This window comes from Hippopotamus amphibius, chromosome 4, assembly GCF_030028045.1.
Source record: "Hippopotamus amphibius kiboko isolate mHipAmp2 chromosome 4, mHipAmp2.hap2, whole genome shotgun sequence".
NCBI lineage: Eukaryota > Metazoa > Chordata > Mammalia > Artiodactyla > Hippopotamidae > Hippopotamus > Hippopotamus amphibius.
In genome coordinates, this window is record NC_080189.1 from 86,632,154 (window position 1) to 86,653,399 (window position 21,246).

At 37.3% G+C, this 21,246-nt stretch overlaps 2 protein-coding genes across 3 annotated transcripts in view; one reads left to right on the top strand and one right to left on the bottom strand.

The window, feature by feature from the left end:
* PUS7 (pseudouridine synthase 7) overlaps positions 1-21,246 on the top strand; it is a 104,827-nt gene that overhangs the window by 17,171 nt on the left and 66,410 nt on the right.
* RINT1 (RAD50 interactor 1) overlaps positions 1-21,246 on the bottom strand; it is a 28,088-nt gene that overhangs the window by 4,860 nt on the left and 1,982 nt on the right. Inside the window, exons 3-11 of one of the 3 annotated variants that reach the window (XM_057732334.1) lie at positions 16,736-16,920; positions 13,174-13,415; positions 9,801-9,974; positions 9,550-9,699; positions 8,827-8,983; positions 6,713-6,823; positions 6,392-6,617; positions 5,710-5,847; positions 2,591-2,790 (exon numbers count right to left, since the gene is read on the bottom strand). In XM_057732334.1, coding sequence (XP_057588317.1) covers positions 2,591-2,790; positions 5,710-5,847; positions 6,392-6,617; positions 6,713-6,823; positions 8,827-8,983; positions 9,550-9,699; positions 9,801-9,974; positions 13,174-13,415; positions 16,736-16,920 — 1,583 coding nt within the window. Of the gene's footprint in view, positions 1-2,590; positions 2,791-5,709; positions 5,848-6,391; positions 6,618-6,712; positions 6,824-8,826; positions 8,984-9,549; positions 9,700-9,800; positions 9,975-13,173; positions 13,416-16,735; positions 16,921-21,246 lie in introns of those variants that run through there. The other 2 variants (XM_057732335.1, XM_057732337.1) reach the window with 2 other exon arrangements.

The following is a 21,246-nucleotide window of genomic DNA, read 5'->3' on the forward strand; positions in this document are numbered from 1 at the left end:
CAGCCATGCCTAATCCTTTCAGTTACACAAGTTTCTCACCTCCTCACTCCACTCCCCCACTTAGGCCAGCATGAATCCGGGTTTCTGTCCCCTATGACTGAAAAATTCCTAATTCTGAATGGTTGGGTATGTCAGGCTTAGCACAATCCAATGGACAGACAGCTGTTAGTGGAGAATCTAAATGAATGGAAGGTGAACTGTATCTACTCTTCCTTTTTCTGTGTAATACAAGAGCTTTCCTGATTTTTATTTAGGGCATTCACAGGCTGAAGGACTACGAATGTGATTAAATGATTTTTGATGTTAAACAGAATTTGTACCTTAATACAAAGTCTTTGTTAACAGACTACGGCCCTGAGTAAAGTAGTTAATGATATTCCACAAATACTTCATTGAAGCTGAAAGTGTGGCCCTGAATAAGTCTTATTAAATCACTGGCACAAGAATCAGGAATGACAGTGTTTCACAATAAAGCTTGGCAGAAAATGGAGCACTGTGGGGGGTAAGTGAATAAAGCACTTACTAAATTAGGAACGTGACACACTAAAGTACATAATGAATGTATTCTGATTGGGTGACTTTACAAAGATAAGTGCATGGATCATTACACTCCACTTATACTCATTTTATGAAATAATTGCTTTTCTTGCTCAGCAGAATATCATGCATGTATTTCAGTTAACATTTTTGGAGAAGAGGCTTTAAATAATTACTAAGTCCCAGCCAGAGTCCAGATTAGAATAAACTGTGATTGTGTTTATCAGATATTTATCTTATTTATATCTATTATTAGTATATTTTCATTTCCTATTTTTTTGGCTGGAGTGGATTTAAGATAAAGATTTTTTCTTTTTTTTTTTCTTTCACAGTAAACAAATACATTTTCTTCTATATAATGTGCTAGCAGTATACAATTTTTTGTCATAAATTCATAATTTAAAATATATTCTTGTCATGTTTTCTAGACTTCCTCCCTAATTCAGGCACTGAATATTTTAAATGCCTGTGTGTGGCTATATTTCATTTCTGCTTTTATTTTTATTTTATTACATTAAGATTTAAAAATGTATAGAAATTTAAATTTACCTTTGTTCATATTTGTGACTCATCTGGACACACTCGAAAACTGTGTTTTCCTTAGTATACTATCACCAAGCTCCAGTTAATCAATCTTTCTAATTATTTAACTCTGTAATTTTTTAATTCCAACTTTATCACATTTTAAAAGGGATATTTTTAAAATTATAGTTGTTTTGTTTTACTTTCCTATTTTCATTTAATGACACAATTATATACATAATACTTTAGAATGTATCTTCATATTCTTTATCCTCAATATAGTTTTTTCACCATTTAATGTATATCTTACTGTTTTATGGTCATCTTAATCCTGTGTTAATGCTTTCTGCCATGAAATCTACTTCATGGGACATGTTGGTGAAAACCCAGTCTGATTTTTGTATACACACAGATGATCTCAGAACCGTGATTCCTAACCTGAGGGTACCCTGTCCAAGAAGGTGGTCCTAGAGGCCCTTTGAGATCATTTTAATACCTAAAACATCTAAAGGAATTCATCTATTTATGTTAAGCCTATAAAGGCTAATTAAGCTTCTTCACTTTTAATTGGAAGTACGTATTGGAAAATCTGGTTAGCAAAAGCCCTGATCACCGATATATTCCTTGGATTAATAAAAAGAGTAAAAATAAGTTACTAGTTAATAATTATATTTAGACAGATCAAATCTGCCAACACATGGAATCTGCACGGAGAAAGGAAGGAGAAGTAAAATCCTTGGAGGTAAAAGGCCCTACACAGTACTTATTAACTGAATCCAAGGTTTTGATTTTTAGATTTATTTAAAATATACCTTCCAGGGAAAGAAATTAGTTAATTTTTTTGGATGTGATAATGGTATTCTGTTTTTTAAAAAGGGATTCTTATCTTTTAGAGATACATATGAAAATATTTACCATGAAATGTATCTGATATCCACTTCAAAATAATCATGGATAGGGGATAAAGGAAAGTTTTAAATGAAACAAAATTGGTATAAGAAGCTGGGTGATAGGCACATGGGAGTTCATTTTACCATTCTATTCACTCTTGAATATGTTTGAAAATAAAATATTAATTTTTAAATGTATGAAATATTTTAAGTTAAAAAAATCTCTATTTTTATAACTTCATAATTTGTCATGTTTTGAAGGCACTCAAAAGGTATCAAATGTTACACTTTTATTTTACTTGAAGTCCTGAATTTTATTGATTTTGACACCATTATACAATCTTAGCTTTTTCTGAGATGGCAATTACTATTCATGATATTTCGCAAGTTTAAAGTCTAAAGAGGAAAAAGCTTCACTTTATAAACAACAATTTCATGAAAGGATGGCTTTAAAATATCCGGATTATTTAAATGGATGAGACTTGAATGAGAAAAATATGTACTTTAATCATACCTCCTAAGTTTGGCCCGATTTTAATTCTGCCTAACAGGTGTATTTCTGTGTGCTACAGAGTCAACATTTCAAAAGGTAAAGCTGTTCAAATGACTAATATATTACTTAATATAAAAGATTAACTTACAACATTGTCAGCCCAATCTGCTAGTACTGTTGAGATATAGTTCACGGCATTCAGAATTGCACAGTATCGAAAGCCAAGGGAAGCTCTAGTCTCTTCTTTCATCACTTGAGTTAATCGTATCCTAAAATCATCTACTAAGTCCTTCTGTAACTCCAGGAACTGCAGCTTTCTGGAAGCTGTGGGAAGATTTTTATACCTGTCTGTGGAGAAAGTTAACAAGACATATGAAGGTTTGTGGTACCATCCATGACATAGTTACAGGTTTTTCCTATTGACTGGCTTTGGTGCCTGTCAAAAATCAATCGACCATTCAGGTAAGGATCTATTTCTAAACTCTCTAAGAACGTGGGTTTCACAAGTACTGGTATTTGTCAAAACTCACTCATCTGTATACTAAAGATCCATGCATCTATGCCTCTAAAACAACACTGTAAACCAATTATACTTCAATTTAAAAAGTTATGCCTCAATTTTTTAAAACAGCAAATGAGAAAATTATATACAAAAATGTTCCATTTCATCAATAAACACATGACATTTTTTTAAAAAGGAAGGAGGATCTAGGATAAGTTAAAAGAGATACATAGTTAGGGATTTATAGGTGAAATGATGTCTGAAATGTTCCTTAAAATACTTAAGGGAAAAAAATCTGTGTTTTGGGAGAAAAATACATAATAGAAAAGTGATAGTTTTAAACCTTGGTAGCAGATACCTGAAGGTTTGTTATGCTTACATATATTTGAGAAAACTTACATAATAAAAAGGTGGGTGTTTTTAAAATCAGTTTTGCTAAATTTTTTTTTTTTTGTATTTTAGTGTTTTCATATTTTTCTTACAGTTAAGAATATATAATTATTTACTGACTTGGCTGGACCGACACCTCTTCAGGTTACTATACAAGCCCAAGAAATGGACAAGACACAGGAGGATAGGGGCAGTGAGGGTTCAGTGGCACCTGGAGAACCAGCAGGCCTGCAGTGCCCTGGGACAGCATGGATGGCTACAGACCAACCAGGGCTAGAGGTAGCTGGGCCACCCTCCAGCCAGCACATCCTTTGCACCATAAGCTGACTTTCTGTTACTATTCCAATCCTTAAATTTATTTTATTATTTTACTGTTCTGCAGTCTTTGATATATCAAGGTGAAGAAAATAATATTTAAAATTTAGGTCAATCACCATTTACTGAAGACATTTAAAAAGCTGAAAAGCAAGAGAATTCAGGTAATAAAATTAAATTCTTAATTAACTGTTTTTCTGTAACAATTCAGGAATTTTCCCCTCATGTAAACTAATGTTTAAGGTCTTACTTAAATTACTAAAAGTCCAAAAGCTAGAATACTGTGCTAGAGTTCTGCCAAAATAGAAACTGAATTTGAAGATATTATAATAACCACTACACAATATTAATTGTGTTGAACTACTTAAAAAGTACCATGTGTCTTTGACAAAGGAGGCACGAGTATACAATGGAAAAAAGACAGCCTCTTCAATAAGTGGTGCTGGGAAAATTGGACAGCAACATGTAAAAGAATGAAATTAGAACACTTCCTAACACCATACACAAAAATAAACTCCAAATGGATTAAAGACCTACATGTAAGGCCAGACACTATCAAACTCCTAGAGGAAAACATAGGCAGAACACTCTTTGACATACATCAAAGCAACATCCTTTTTGACCCACCTCCTAGAATCATGGAAATAAAATCAAGAATAAACGAATGGGACCTCATGAAACTTAAAAGCTTTTGCACAGCAAAAGAAACCATAAACAAGACTAAAAGGCAACCCTCAGAATGGGAAAAAATAATTGCCTATGAAACAACGGACAAAGGATTAACCTCCAAAATATACAAGCAGCTCATGCAGCTTCATACCAAAAAAGCAAATAACCCAATCCACAAATGGGCAGAAGACCTAAATAGACATTTCTCCAAAGAAGACATACAGATGGCCAACAAACACATGAAAAGATGCTCAACATCACTCATCATCAGAGAAATGCAAGTCAAAGCCACAATGAGGTATCACCTCACACCAATCAGAATGGCCATCATCACAAAGTCTGGAAACAACAAATGTTGGAGAGGGTGTGGAGAAAAGGCAACTCTCCTGCACTGTTGGTGGGACTGTAAGTTGGTACAGCCACTATGGAAAACAATTTGGAGGTTCCTTAAAAAACCACAAATAGAACTACCATATGATCCAGTAATCCCACTCCTAGGCATATACCCAAAGAAAACCATAATCCCCAAAGAAACTTGTACCATAATGTTTATTGCAGCACTCTTTACAATAGCCAGGACATGGAAGCAACCGAAATGCCCATCAACAAATGAATGGATACAGAAGATGTGGCATATATATACAATGGAATATTACTCAGCTATAAAAAAGGATGAGATAGAGCTATATGTAATGAGGTGGATAGAACTATAATCTGTCATACATAGTGAAGTAAGTCAGAAAGAGAAGGACAAATATTGTATGCTAACTCACATATACGGAATCTAAAAATGGTACTGATGAACTCAGTGACAAGAACAAGGAAGCAGATACAGAGAATGGACTGGAGAACTCGAGGTATGGGAGGGGGCGGGGAGTGAAGGGGAAACTGAGAAGAAGCGAGAGAGTAGCACAGACATATATATACTACCAACTGTAAAATAGTCAGTGGGAAGTTGTTGTATAACAAAGGGAGTCCAACTCGAGGATGGAAGATGCCTTAGAGGACTGGGGCAGGGAGGGTGGGGGGGACTCGAAGGGGGGGCATCAAGGAAGGGAGGGAATATGGGGATATGTGTATAAAAACAGTTGATTGAACCTGGTGTACCCCCCAAAAAAAAAAAAAAAAAAAAGTACCATGTGAATTTTATTTACTTTTAAAAATTTTACTAAAGTATAGTTGATTTACAATGTTGTGTTTAATTTCTGCGATACAGCAAAGTGACTCAGTTATACATACATATATATTCTTTCTTCATATTCTTTTCCATTATGGTTTATCACATAGTGGAATCCATCCCTCTCCCCCGCCCCCTCCCCCTTGGCAACCACAAGTCTGTTAAGAGCCAGTACTTTCAAAAAAAATGTTATATCTTAAAAGACTATACTTACCAGTTATAACCAAAAGTAGGGTCATAAAAGTTTCTGCACAGTCTGGAACTTTCATCTCATCCACATCAGTGATATCCTTATATTGAGATACCCAGGCAGCTTCTGATGAGAGCATTGAGTCCATTTTTTGAAGAGCAACTGATACGCAGGAAAAAGGATTATGTCAAACAAGCAGTGACAGATTGTTAGATTACAAGTTCCTAATCTTTCAACTCATAATTTCTTAGGAATAACTTTTCTATAAAAAATAAATCTACAACCTCCTACTAGTTGCACTATATTTAACATGCTCTATTTTAGGGTTAAATACAATACTTTAATTTTCCCCACCACACCTACCCAAAATCTTCAAAATAGTTGCACTGACTAGACAAGCCACATCCAAAATGATTCCACCATGAGCAGAAATACTATGTGTAAAATCTATAAAACAGTTAACTGTATACTCCACTGGCTTGAATATTCTACCCTGGAAACATGTAGAGTACAATTCTGGGGAAAAATGAATCTTGATGGGAAGAAAAGAAAATAAGATGATCTCTGAAGGCAACCTGGTAAACCCTAACCAAGAAAAATTTAGATGGCTCTAGTTTCTACTCAGAAATGGAGAAGAATAGCACCAAAAATTTATATATGGAAAATGAGACATCTCTCCCCACCCTACAGCCACATGAGCACTTACATTTTCTCTCCACAGTCAACCACCTTTGAAAACAGGTCTCCTCTGATAGAATATGCATACAATTAGCAAAAGTGCTGGGATAGCCATGAACGCTGTGCAGTTCTCTTTCAAACAGAAGTACCTCATCCACCAAATGACAGAAGAGGCTGTCATCATAGAGCAGACAAGGAATATCAGCAGCTAACTTCTCAAGAACCAGCATCATAAGGCCCCGAGAAAATTCAAGCTAAAAAAATACATAAGCATAAGGTAATGAAAATGACAAGTTATTCATGGACACCGACAACTCTAAAGCTGAAATGCTCGGACTGAGTCTCTTACCCTTGCATTTACCGAAGAGCCTACTTTGTCTAATATTGGCTGGATCTTCTCCTCCAGAAACTGAGTGTGGTTCCCAATCCACATAAGCACCTGAGCCAAGTACCATTCAGGCTGAGAAAGGAGGTAAACAGTTTGAATTCTTAAGTTATGTCAGCTACAAAGTTACAGTTAAATGTCTCTATTTAATTGTAGACACACAGTATTTAACAGAAATTTGTTGAAAATTCCTATATGTAAGAGCACAATTTCTACTCTGAAATTTAAAGTCATGCAAGGCTTAATCAAATGTTTCTCAGTGTACTTCCAATAAATCCCAATAATGTAGCGTGTCAATAAACTCAAAATTTCAATGCCATATATATTTAAAACCTAGCACTTTAGAAATATGTGAAATGTAAGTATTACAAATGATGGCCTTTATATATTTTTTTAAATAACATTCCAAAATAATTTTTAAACATGACTTTCTTCTAATTTTTCTTTTTTTCAAAAGCTAAATTAAGAAAAAAAATTGGCTGCTCTCCATTACAAAAAACACAAATGCCTTAAGATAGGTATAATTAAAGAGAAGGAAATGTAAGTATGCAGCTTTTTAAACTGTCCCTAGAGATGATTCAGTAAACCTTCCAAGTTTTGTTGGACAGGGATTCTAAAACATTTACTGAAAGGTAAAACCCTGTTGTGTGCTAGATGCTGGGAATACAGAAATGAAAAAGGGGCAGTCGCTAATCTCAGGGACGGCGTAGTTCAGGCTGGATATCAGTGTACTGTGACCACTCGAACCACACTTTAAAAAGCAATCAACAGGGCTTCCCTGGTGGCACAGTGGTTAAGAATCCGCCTGCCAATGCAGGGGACAAGGGTTCAATCCCTGAACCAGGAAGATCCCACATGCCGTGGAGCAACTAAGCCCGTGTGCCACAACTACTGAGCCTGTGCTCTAGAGCCTGTGAGCCACAACTATTGAGCCCGTGTGCCACAACTACTGAAGCCCACGTGCCTAAAGCCCGTGCTCGGCAACAAGTGAAGTCACCACAATGAGGAGCGCACGCACCACAATGAAGAGTAGCCCCCACTCACCTCATCTAGAGAAAGCCCCTGTGCAGCAATAAAGATCCAACACAGCCAAATAAATAAATTAATAATAAAAAAAAAAGCAACCAATGTAACTTACAATTTTCTTACCTCAAATTATCGCTGCCTCCCTACAGTTTAGATTTATTGTTTTGTCTCACCACTTACTAGTTGATTCTACTCTTCTTTCCACCAACACCCCATCCAAAAAAAGAGACCCATGAAGTACAAAAGAATAAGCTGAATTTAAGAACCAGAAATCCGTTGTCACTCTACTACTTCCTATGCAGACATAACTGCCTATCCCTCAATTACTTTAAAATTCTGTAAAGCCTATAAACTCATTTATATATGACACGTACAATGCCTGGTGTAATCTGGCATTTAATAACATTTAATTCAAAACACTTACTGAACCCCTCTGCTACTTGTGTGGCATTAGATGTAGCAAGACTCAAGGATAAACAGTATCCCCAGCAACTCCCAAGGTTATAATTCTCAACAAATTCAATCAAATTTCACTAAAAACAGTTGTGTGACTGTTTTTCAGAACAAATTAAAGAAAAAAAAAAAAACTCAACAGTATGCCCCATACACATGGGTGTAGTCCCTCAACTAAAAGGTTGGAGGTAATTTTCAAAGCCATTCCTGTCACTTATCCCCATACTCTCTCCTAGCTACAAACCCTTTTAGCATCAGCACTTCTATTCAAAAGCTACTGCTCTCCTATCTTTTGACTCTCACTTCTCTTTCTGATATATTTATAAACCCGAAGGAGCAATTTGCACAGTGGAACACATGTTGACCCAGTTGTAAAAAGTGCCACAGAAAATGCTATAACACACCCCAGGGGAAACTTGAGAAATTGGTCAGGTGATGTGCTAATGAGTGAGCTGATTCCTACAACAAATCAACAGAAGTCCCCAAATATATCTATAAAAGGCAGTGACAAAACAGGAATTTAGCTCTTTTGAGAAAAAACAGAAATGCGATTAGAATCAGATTTTAACTTAAACCTACATAAGTATAGCAAAGCACACCTTGCTTATAACGTTAGTCTGTCGGTTCCCTCTGAAGTGATACCTGAACCTCTTCTGAAGGGGAGTCAGCATAATCTGGATGGGCAGGATGACAGAAGGGGATGCAGGAAGAGAGTATTTTTCTGGAAGTTGTTTTGGCTCAGTAAGTAATTCATCTCTGACATAGTCAAGTCAAGGAAAAAGAAGAGTGTATACACACACACACACACATATTTATGCATGCATGTATACACACAATACATTTTTCCAACAGACATACGATACTAAGTAAAGTTAGTTATAATAACAGACAGTATGTAGTCTAACTTCACATACAACTTTGGTAAAAAGTGCATGAAAAATGTTATTAGAATTAATCTGCCTTTCCTAAAATAAAGAATAATAAGTAGTAAGGAAATACATCCAAGTAATCATGTTTTTAAATTAACACTATGTTACTAAGGTTTCTTTCCAATTGCCTATTTTGTTGATTGTCCCATGAGATGTATATGTGATGCAGACTTGGGCAGCCATGCATTTCAGAACTCCTCACAGCCCTCCCACCCACATGCAGTTTATTTGGAAGGAGAACAGTCCACCACTCCATGGGCATACATAGATCAAGTTCAAACCCAGTACTTCCATTTGACTTCTTGGCTTTAATCTCTGTCACTTTACTCTCTGGCCACAAATCCACTCTAGACAAAAAGAACTTTTAGTAAGTTTTAACTTCAACAAAGATACGAGGTTTGCAGTTTCAGGAGCTGACAAAATAGTGTCTCCAGGTTACTGTATATCTCAGGGGCACTGGCTGGTCGACTTATGCCAACAGTTTGAGACTGAGGGGGTGTGATGAATGGCCAATGAAGCTGTGCTAAAATCTCCTCAAAATCACTGTAACAGAAAAGTGACACAAGTGAAATTACAGTAAAATACAATGAACACCAAATATCCATCTGAAAGCAATTAGTATGAAACAAAGATAAATTTCTTGCCTTGTAAGCTTGTCCTTGAGAATTTTATGCCAGAATTTAACAGTGGCTCTCATGAAACCAAGAAGATGAGTACAGGATGATTCCTGAAGCTTGATGTCAAGTTCTGCCATAGAGACCAGAGTGGAGGCTGCCTCTGCGACATTATTGGTCATCAGATATTGCTGAATGTTATCACTGCAAAACAAGGCAAAGCAAACTTTTAAGACAGTTTGTTCACAGTAATTCCAAATGTGGAAAAAGTGCTTCTTCCTCCTGCTTTATATAAAGCTACAACCAAGAAAGAAGGAAGCGCCACCTTGAAGTGGCTTTTTTACCTGATACCCAAGACTCTGGGAGCCTGGAGTCCTCGAATTCAGCATCCTTCTAAGAACAGTGGCCCATGTTCAGGACACTTCCACCCACCTTTCCCTTCCCACCCCTCCCAACGGAATAGACTTTTTCTATGTCACATTCCCTCAGGCACTACTCATTTCTAATAAATGTCTTTGATAGAAGTCTTTCGTATCTTAATCCAAGGGGAGAATGTGGGTGGCATCTGGTAAGGTCAAATATGGTAGACTTCAATTTTTACCTACTTTGCCCAGCTGAACTGGATTATAGAAAACTTAAGGAGGTGGCACCTTAGGATCTAGTCCTTTCAAGGACTGTTAGCCAAGTTGCAGATAAAATTTAAGGTAAGCTCTACAGCAAGGGTAGCAAACTCAAATGCCTGGAAAGCCTGACAGGCAAAGTAAATGAAAAAAGCACAGTGGGTGGGAACTAGGACGAACCAAAAAGCACATACCCCATCCTAAGGTTCCAGCCAAGTGCTGCCACACTGGAGTGTGGGTCCAATGCAGCCAGATCTTAAAATGTTTCAAGAGAATCCAGAAATGAAGATTTCCATGTAGAATCAAACCAATTAATCAAATTCTTTAAAACAAGCCAAATACAACATGTCTTCAGGACTAATTCAGCCCATGACTGCCATTTTACAATTGGCTCAATAAAACAAAACATTTAAAAACGAAATGTTTCTTTTGGTAAAAAAACATTCCATATCTAAAGCCAGAATAAGGAACAAAATTTAACCTTCTCAATAATTAATCTCAGTTCGGGGTCATCCCTGCAGGAAATAGGAAGTAAGTGCTCTCCCTCTAGGCAGCCTGTGCACATTCTACCCGAGCTTGGCCACTTCCCTAGAAGGTGACAATGAGCTGGGACTCCCATCCCTGGTTCAGTGTACCACCTGAGTTTCAGTTACGCTCCAGGGTGGGCACAGCGCCCTCCTAGGCACAGGAAGGTGTACTGCCACCCTGCCCAGCTCCACTATGCAACTAGTACTTTCCCCTCTCCTTCCTCTACAAGCTGCCTTTGTTTTCCACCATCACTGCTTCAGGCCTCAACAATCATACTAAGCTCATGTTTGTATTATTCTATTTCTGACAGCCCTTTTGGCCTTCCCCTACTCTCATTCTCTCATTTTTCTTTTTCTAATAAATTTATTTATTTCGCTGCTTTGGGTCTTTGTCGCTCTGTGTACAGGCTTTCTCTAGTTGTGGCGAGTGGGGGCTACTCTTCGTCACGGTGCGCGGGCTTCTCATTGCTGTGGCTTCTCTTGTTGTGGAGCATGAGCTTCAGTAGTTGTGGCACGCAGGCTCAGTAGTTGTGGCTCATGGGCTTAGATGCTCCGTGGCATGTGAGATCTTCCGGGACCAGGGCCCGAACCCATGTCTCCTGCATTGGCAGGCAGATTTTTTTTTTTTTTTTAATGTTTGAGTTTTATTTATTTAATTTATTGGCTGCACTGGATCTTCATTGCTGAGTGCTGGCTTTCTGTAGTTGCGGAGAACGGGGGCTACTCTTCATTGCAGTGTGCAGGCTTCTTATTGTGGCGGCTTCTCTTGTTGCAGAGCACAGACTCTAGGCACCCGGACTTCAGTAGTTGCAACACATGGGCTCAGTAGTTGTGGTTTGAGGGCCCTAGAATGCAGGCTCAGTAGTTCTGGCACATGGGCTTAGTTGCTCCGCAGCACGTGGGATCTTCCTGGCCCAGGGATTGAACCTGTGTCCCCTGCATTGGCAGGTGGATTCTTAACCACTGCGCCATCAGGAAAGTCCCTCTCATTTTTCTTTCTTCTTCTTTTCTAATCATTGTTATGAAGTTCTCTAACAGATTTTTCTTATAGCTATTTTCAGAATTGAAATCATGAAACCAAAAAATTTACCAGGGTAGGTAGAAGTGTTAATTTAACTTGTTTGAAAGGCAATACAAGACACTCACAATCAACTACCAGTGATATGTATTCAATTCCAAAGGAGGTGCAGTAGACCCTAGAACAACATGGGTTTGAACTGCACGAATCCACTTATACACAGATATTTCTTTCAGTAGTAAATACTACAGTACTACATGATCCCTGGTTGGTTGAATCCGTGAATATGGAACTATGGATAGGGAGGAATCGTGGATACAGAGGGCTGACTATGGGTTGTATGCAGATTTGATATCTGAGGAAGGCTGGTGCTCCTAACCCCTGCATTGTTCACGGGTCCACTGTATTTCTTTTTTTTTTTTCCCTATTCAAAAGTAGCAGGGGGGCTTCCCTGGTGGTGCAGTGGTTAAGAGTCCACCTGCCAATGCAGGGAACACGAGTTCGATCCTTGGGCTGGGAAGATCCCACACACCACAGAGCAACTAAGCCTATGTGCCACAACTACAGAGCCTGTGCTCTAGAGCCCACGAGCCACAACCAATGAGCCCATGTTCCACAACTACTGAAGCCTGCATGCCTAAAGCCCGTGCTCCGCAACAAGAGAAGCCACTGCAATGAGAAGCCCGAGCACTGCAACCAAGAGTAGACCCCGCTCTCAGCAACTAGAGAAAGCCCGTGTGCAGCAATGAAGACCCAATGCAGCCAATAAATAATAAATTAATTTAAAAAAAGTAGCAGGACTCTTATTCATCTAATAATACTACATAGCTCTTCTTAGATGATACCCATTGAAAAAAATTCAAATTATAGAGAAAACAATCCATTTCATTAAGTGACCATCTCTAAAAGGTAAAAGTAAAGAGGAATGTTACCACACTGATGAGCTGTTTTATTAATTTGGCATTATAATCATTTTTATCATGTGTTCACAATACAACTATAGGACTTAAAATTTTTTACTTGGATTATTTTCTTTCAAATGCAAATTAAGCTCCCTGAAAAGTTTATGTTCATTCATAATAAAGGAAAAGAATCATTATCATAATGCTATTTTCATAACAACCAGTACAATCACATTATTATAATCTTTAATTAACTCAATTATTTAAAGGCATGCATGTACTAAGATAGAGCCTCCAAGGTAAATAATAATTATGAGAACAAAGAGCCCTATTTACCTTAGTTCTTCAATTTGTGAAATCCATTTAAGGTAAGCAAGATGCCGTTCAATCTCTTCAATTTGGTTAATCATGGCTCCAAGGTCTTCCATCCAGGGCTGCGCGGTCAGCAAATGGCTGTTAATGGAACTGAAGAGATGAGTTTCTTTCTCCAGAAACTGATTAAGGAATTGCTTTGATTCGTCTGCATTTTTTAAGGCACTCTGAATTCTTTTAGGGATTTCTGATGAAACTGTAAGTACCTGACCATACCGAAAACAAAAAATGACAAACGGCAGCAATCAGATAAGATTCTTATAAACTTTTTTATTAGTTTGTTACCTTCAAAATGCATGTCTGGTCTAATAGAAATGACATTTGTCACTTCAAAGCTTCAAAAGAAAGGTTGGGTTTCTGCATCTTGTACTAACCAAACCTAAACATGAAATGCTGTATGTGGAGGTGTGTAGGGAGAGCCCCCAGTAAACATCTTTGGATCTACCCCCGTGAAGCTCAGCACTTTCAGAGGGCCCAGCCAGTGAACACTTAACTGCTTTATCTACTAATTATTTTCCTTCAAAGATAAACGAGACTCTGATTCTAAAAGTCTAGGTATTTATATTTTGCAAAAGGTCCCCAGGTGATTCTGATTTAAGCCCACATTGAGAACGAACCATTGACTTAGTAAGATGATTCCAGGTAATGCCTTTAGATATGGTATTCATTAAATGAATTTTTCTTATAAAAGACGGAAAAAGATCTACAAATGTCAGGCATCAGTACAATATAAGAATATTATAGAGGAATTTCAATTTAACCAACACTGATTAGACACTGACTCCATACCAGGCACTGTGCTAGGGACTGACAGGTAAGTTAGACACAGCATCTGCCCCTAAGCTCAGTTGGTATGGAAGAGATGTAGGCAAATCTTCAACAGTGGGATCAGTGCAATAAAAGAGATGCCAGGTGTAATGGTGTACTAAGGCAGCGCTTCCCAAACTTAAACGTGCATACGAATCACCTAGAGATCTGGTTATGGTGCAGATTTAAGACTCAATAGGTCTGAAGTAGGGACTGAGATTCTGCATTTCTTACAAGTTTCCACACTATGAGTAGAAGGTTTTGGGGTGCAAGGCAATTGTGCTTGCATGGCTCATGCACAGACCTTAGGTTGTGTGGAAATTTTTCAGGAAGTTTGGAAGGAAAGGGCATTTCAGGCAGAAGAAACAACTCAGTCACGATCAGAGAATAGCAAAGAGGGGTGTAGGGCACAGAATCCAGTTCAAAGAAATGCTGAGAGAAGAGATGAACCTAGACAGGTAGGGAGAGACCAAACCACAGGCAGGATCTTGAGCATTAGAAGAATATGGGCTTTTCCCGATAGGCAATGGGAAGCCATTAAGAGTTTTTCATAAGGGAGTAATTCAGTGGGATTTATGATTTAGAAAGTTAGATTTAGGATATAATGATAATCATGTTTATTCTCATATTATTTATAATAATAAAAACTGGGAATAGCAAAAAGGTCCACCAATAAGGGCCTGATTAAATAAATTATGTATAGCCATGTTTGAATACTATAAAATCATTTAAAAAAAAGAGCTCTCTACATATTAATATGATAGGAAAACAAGTATTATATTACATTAATTGTAAAAAGTTAAGCTATGCATATTTTAAATACATATATGCTTGCATACCCATTTTAACTGTATATATTTTATATATTTGCTTATTTATATATAATAAAATTTCCATAAGGAATAAAAAAGAAAGATAGTTACTGTGCAGTATGCAAAAAACAGAAGATGGGCAAGCTACCATCAAACACAAGAGAGAATGCGGCCCTAAACTGAGGTGGTGGCAGCAGGCATGGGAACAAGGGGATGGACACCAGAGACATTAAGGAGGCAGAGCTTGCTTGGCGCTGAGGGTAGATTAAGGGTGAGGAGGAGCAACCCCGGTCTCTGGACTGAGTGACAGGCAGACGGTGGTGCCATGTTCCAAGGTAGGGAAGCATCTTAAGAGATGGATCAGTATAGCTTTGGAATTTGAGGTTCAATTAGGGACTTCAGCAAAAGTTTCCATGGTCATCAGGGAAACAAGCCTGACTACAGTAGGTCCAAGAGCAAATGGCCAACTAGGAAGTGAATATAGATACAAAGTAAGATGACTTTTTGAAGACACCTAACAGTAAAAGAGACTAATACCTACTAAAGAGGGGCGGGTTTGGGGTTTTTTTTTTTTTTTTGGTTTTAAAGAAAAGATCTGGGTATGTCCATGTGCTGAGGGGATAGGACTGGCTGAGAAGCAGAGGATGAAATTATAAGAGAGTGAAGCAAGTTCACTGAGGAGGTAGATAGGATCTGGGGCATAAGGGCTGCCTTAAATTGATCGTCTGCTGAATTAAGAAGTAGAAATGGTTGCAATAAGTTTGTGGAATGTGGGGTGGACTTGTTCAATAGATTCATGCTGCATGACCTCAATGTTTTATTTGGGAAAAGGACAGAATGGCCAGGTGGGGTAGGTATCTTGGAGGGAATGTGGAAGGACAGCTGAGGGGAGCAGTAGGGGAGCCGACCGTCCCATGGAAGGCCTACCAGGTGGGACTAAAGACTACACATCTGGGCTAGCATCCATCCACTCAGCTGTGTCATTTCCTCCAAGAGCCCACAACTTGCCTGGAAAGGGAGGACAGGGCTGGGCTAAACTTAAGAGACTGGCAATAGAAGTCTAGTGGGGAATTCCCTGGTGCTCCACTGGTTAGGACTCTGTGCTCTCACTGCCAAGGGCCCATGTTCAATCCCTGGTCAAAGAACTAATATCATGCAAGACCCAAGGCGTGGCCAAAAAAAAAAAAGAAAGAAAGGAAAAAAAAGAAGTCTAGTGGAAGTGAAGTCTAAGTCTAGTGGTGGAAAGACAAGAAGATGGAGAGACCTGAGATGCTGGATATGGGAAAAAATAAGACCACTGATAACCCGGGGATAAAAACCAACATATCCATGCAGAGTTTACTTAACCCAATTAAGTAGTTACACAGTATAAATCTTTTATCTTTGACAAACACACTGCTGCAAGTACAGAAACTCATTCATTAATTGGATTTTTTTAAACATTATTTCAGGTAACATGTTTATTATAAAAAGAAAAGACTTAAAAATACAAAAAGATATAAAGAAAATAAATCATTTATTAACCAACCACCCAGAAATAACCATTATTATAATGTTAAACTTATCTTAATGTTTTCTCCCTATGTGTGCATAAAAAAAAAAACTGGAATGATGGTATTGTAACATTTTGGTATACCATGAAATTATTTACTTTTAAAAGCACTTTAAAAGTCATTGTATAAAAAGCTACTTAAAATGTCAGACATAAATCGTTATCTGTAGGAACTTCGTCTTTTACATAATTTGTAAAACACCTAGCACTTTGTGGTCCTTAAAACCTATTAAGCAGTTTTAAATGATTAGAATATTTGTCACAATCTATATTTTCAAAAATGCCTACATAATAATGGTTATTATATTGTACTGAGTATACTACTGATATTGTTTCAATGAGTTCCAATACTTGCCTGTTCTTCTAACTGCATTTTACTTTCTGTCATCTGTTCTATGAGTTTATCAAGTTTCTTTAAAGATTTAAGGTCATTTCCAACTTCTTTTTCTATAAATGCTGACACATAGGAAGGGAGATCACCATTATCTGTACCTCCGCAGACTGGTTTGTTTCCAACAAGAGCTACCATATTCGTGTCACCTGAAAGGAAAGAAGAACAATTACTCAACACCACTAAGTGCTACGGAGTTAAAGGAAATGCAAAAGACAGACAAAGCAACATACCTACTTTCAAAGGTTAATAACTTAAAGAAAACACTACCTATATATGGCATTTTTGTTTATATTTCTATGTAGCACTTGTGTGCAAATGAAAATATCCAAATGAACAGTGTGTGTAAATGAATATATGTATATATGCACACACACTATATTTTATATATTTATATAAGCAGTCAGCCCTCCACATCCATGAATTCAAACTGCAGATAAAAAAATTAAAAAAAAAACCCAGAAAGTTCCAAAAAGCAAAGTGAATTTGCCATGCTCCAGTAACTATTTACATAGCATTTACGCTGTATGTACAACTATTATTAGTAGTAGCATTAGGTATTATAAGTAATCTAGAGATGATTTAAAGCATACGGAGGTTATGTGCAACATAATGTGTAGGTTATGTGCAAATACTGTGCCACTTTATATAAAGGACATGAGCATCCAGGTTTCTTGATATTCGCAAGGGTCCTAGAACCAATGCCCCATGATTACTAAGGGATGACTGTATATATTTACATATATATGGAATATATATGTATATAAATATACACACACAAATACGCAAATGAATAGCTATAAAGCAATCTGTCGATCAGGTACTACTACAAAATGCTTAAGAGCTGAGGAAATTTAGAGTGAAGGAAAAATTACTAAACTCAATCCTAGTAACCACAGGTTTCAACAGACATTGGCATGACAACACAGTTACAGATATTAAACTTTTCTGGACAACTGTATATCTTAAGAATCTATTTTATTACTGGGGGAAAAAGATCAAATCTGATTCTACTGATGCGGCTTTTGTTAAATTAGTAATATATTTTCAAAATTTGTGAGGAACCAGGTGGTATAGTCTAGAATAACACCAAAGGAAGACTCTGGTTTTAAAATGTTCTAAAAAAAAAGAAAAAAAAAAATGGTACTGAAAGACCTTAAGTATGTGAAAAAAATTTGAAAGGGAGACCAGTGAGTAAAAACTCCTCCATATATAAGAGTAAAAAAATTTTAAAAGCTTCAAATGCAATTATATAAAGATGTCCATTTCAGAAACAGAAAAAAAAAAAAAGGAAATATGACAGAAAACACAAATTACCAGGAAAAACTCAAAATGGTCAATGCAACCACTATACTGTACAATCTAAAGTGAGATTCTTTCCATGGGAAATAAACTAGACTTAACCAATTCACATTGGACTTATTAAATGTGACAAAAACAGGTGATATAATCTAAGGTGGTGATTTGGAACCCTCTTAAGAAGAGTATTAGCAAAGGCCACATGTACTATAACAGAACAAACAATGCCCAGTGAAAACAGGAACACTATGTAGCTTTGCTCTCATTCCACCTTGTATATGAAATTTCCCAGAGTCTACTCCTTATTCTATGCTTGAAAGTCGATCATTTCCTATATTTCACAAATTAGTTTTCCACAGTGGAGTCTATACCTTCTTCCACTATCTGGAATATTTAAGACATAATTAAGCAATTTAAGTTACCTCAAATTCTTTGTGGAATTAGGGAAGATTCAAATATATAAATTATAAAATTCCAATTTTTATTTAAACAAGACACTTAAGAAAACAAATTTCTAGTACACAATCCACTTCAAAGGCAATTAAATTACTTCCCACGGTTCTAAATTTGTGGACCAACAGCACGGCTCCTCTTTTCCAGAGTAGCTCCAGCTCTAGCTTTGCTGATGGTCTGTGCCAGCGTGGCTTTCTGAATGTGCCCTGAACCTGAGAAGCCTGGAGGCCCACAGCAGCTTCTTGACAAAGAAGGTAGGAGCAACATGACCCACAGCTGCTGCCGTATACTTCTCTATTCCCACACCTGTATCGTAAGACGAAGTGCGTCCTTTTGAAGTGTGTTTCCAGGTATAAGCTACTCCTTTTGGTTACTTAAGATTTCATTCTTCGTAGAGAAGTTTAGGAAAGCTAAAGTTTGGGTCAAACTTTATAAAGGTAACTTCATGTCACTGTGCAGCCATTAAGTTCCCTGATATTAAACACGCTCAACTCTACTAAGTCCACAACTTGAATGATTCCACATACAGGGTTTAATCTCCCTAGATATGAGTTGTGCCTAGAAATTTAAAAAACAAACAAACAAGATAATGTAAAAATTAAGAGTAATAGCCATTGAACTCCAAATGAAAATAAATACTATAAAGTAAGTCCCCAGAGAAAGAGAGAGTGGGCTTCATAGAAAGCAAACAGAATAAACCTGAACAGGATTTCCCTGGTGGCACAGTGGTTAAGAATCCACATGCCAATGCAGGAGACATGGGTTCGAGCCCCGGGTCAGGAAGATTCCACATACTGCAGAGCAACTAAGCCTGTGTGCCACAACTGCTGAGCCTGTGCTCTACAGCCTGTGAGCCACAACTACTGAGCCCACATGCCTAGAGCCCATGCTCTGCAACAGGAGAAGCCAGTGCACCACAACGAAGAGTAGCCCCTGCTCGCCACAACTAGAGAAAGCCCACACACAGCAATGAAGACCCCATGCAGCCAATTAATTAATTAAAAAAAAAGAATAAACCTGAACATACAGTGCATTTCTCTACTTCAGGCTTGCCTGAAGAATTTGGTTTGTCTCTAAATAAACCATTCATGGTTTGTTAAAAGCTTGATTGCACTAGCACATATTTCATTACAAGGACTACAACAATTTCTAAAAAACAAAACAAAGCAAACAAAAACAAAAAACAAGGTGTGTGCATGAGAGATAAAGCTGGGGGAACAATACAGAGCCTCCTGGGAGCACTACTAGTTGGACCTCACCTCTGTTCTTCCTTGGAGCTGCCCTTGTAGAACTGGCTCTTTACCAAAAATGAAGCATTTTTCTTTCTTTTTTTTTTTTTTGGCACACGGGCTTAGTTGCTCCGTAGCATGTGGGATCTTCCTGGAGCAGGGATCGAACCCATGTCCTCTGCATTGGCAGGCGGATTCTTAACCACTGCGCCACCTAGGAAGCCTGCATTTTTCTTTCTTTTTCTTTTTTTTTTAATTGAAGTATAGTTGCTGTACAATATTATGTAAGTTACAGGTGTACAATATAGTGATTCACAATTTTTAAAGGTTATGCTTCATTTATAGTTATAAAATATTGGCTCTATTCCCCACATTGTACAATATATCCTCATAGCTTTTTTTTTTTAAATTTTTATTGGAGTATAGTTGATTTACAATGTTATGTTAGTTTCAGGTGTAGAGCAAAGTGAATCCGTTATACATATACATATATCCGCTCTTTTTTAGATTCTTTTCCCATATAGGTCATTACAGAGCATTGAGCAGAGTTCCCTGTGCTATACAGTAGGTCCTTATTAGTTATCTATTTTATATGTAGTAGTGTGCATGTCAATCCACATCTTCCAATATATCCCTCCCTCCCCCTTTCACCCCCGGTAACCATAAGTTTGTTTTCTACATCTGTGATTCTATTTCTGTTTTGTAAATAAGTTCATTTGTACCATTTTTTTTAGATTCCACATATAAGCAATATCATATCATATTTGAGTTTCTCTGACTTACTTCACACAGTGCTTATTTTATACATAATAGTTTGTACCTCTAAATCCCCTATCCCTGTATTGCCCCTCCCACCTTCCCTCTCCCCACCGGTAACCACTAGTTTGTTCTCTGTATCTGTGAGTCTGCTTCTCAAAAATAGTTTTAATGAAACAGCAATGAAAGACGAGAGGTTATAATCAGCCTCATTAGAAAACAGTCACTTCTGACACAAGGAAAATAAGAATATAAAGTAAAGATATGCCTAAATACAAAATGTAACTATCAGAGATTAACATAATAGATACCAGTGTTTAGTAATGTGTATGTTCCCCTCTCCCAACCCCTAAAAAACCCAAAATTTCCTTTGTTCTATTCCATTTATTAGAATTAAAAGCTTCTTCACGTACTATGAGAATGAGTACCCCACTGGTGGGTAGAAGCAAAACTAGTAAAAGTCTATGCCTCAACTTCCCGACTATAAATTCTAACATTTGCCTAGCCTATACTTAAAGGTTGTAAATGGGACTAAAATCTATGTTTCCTGACTTTCAACACAATATTCTTATTTTCTTCTCCTTCAGATATGATCAAAATTGGCTAGTCTACATTAAACTTTATTACTACAGGACTCCATCTACGATTAAGTATAGGAGTCACAATGTTGTCTTTTTTAATTTATCTTACATAAAACACGTGAGTTGTGTGGTGTATCTGCAGGCACAGAGGCAGGGC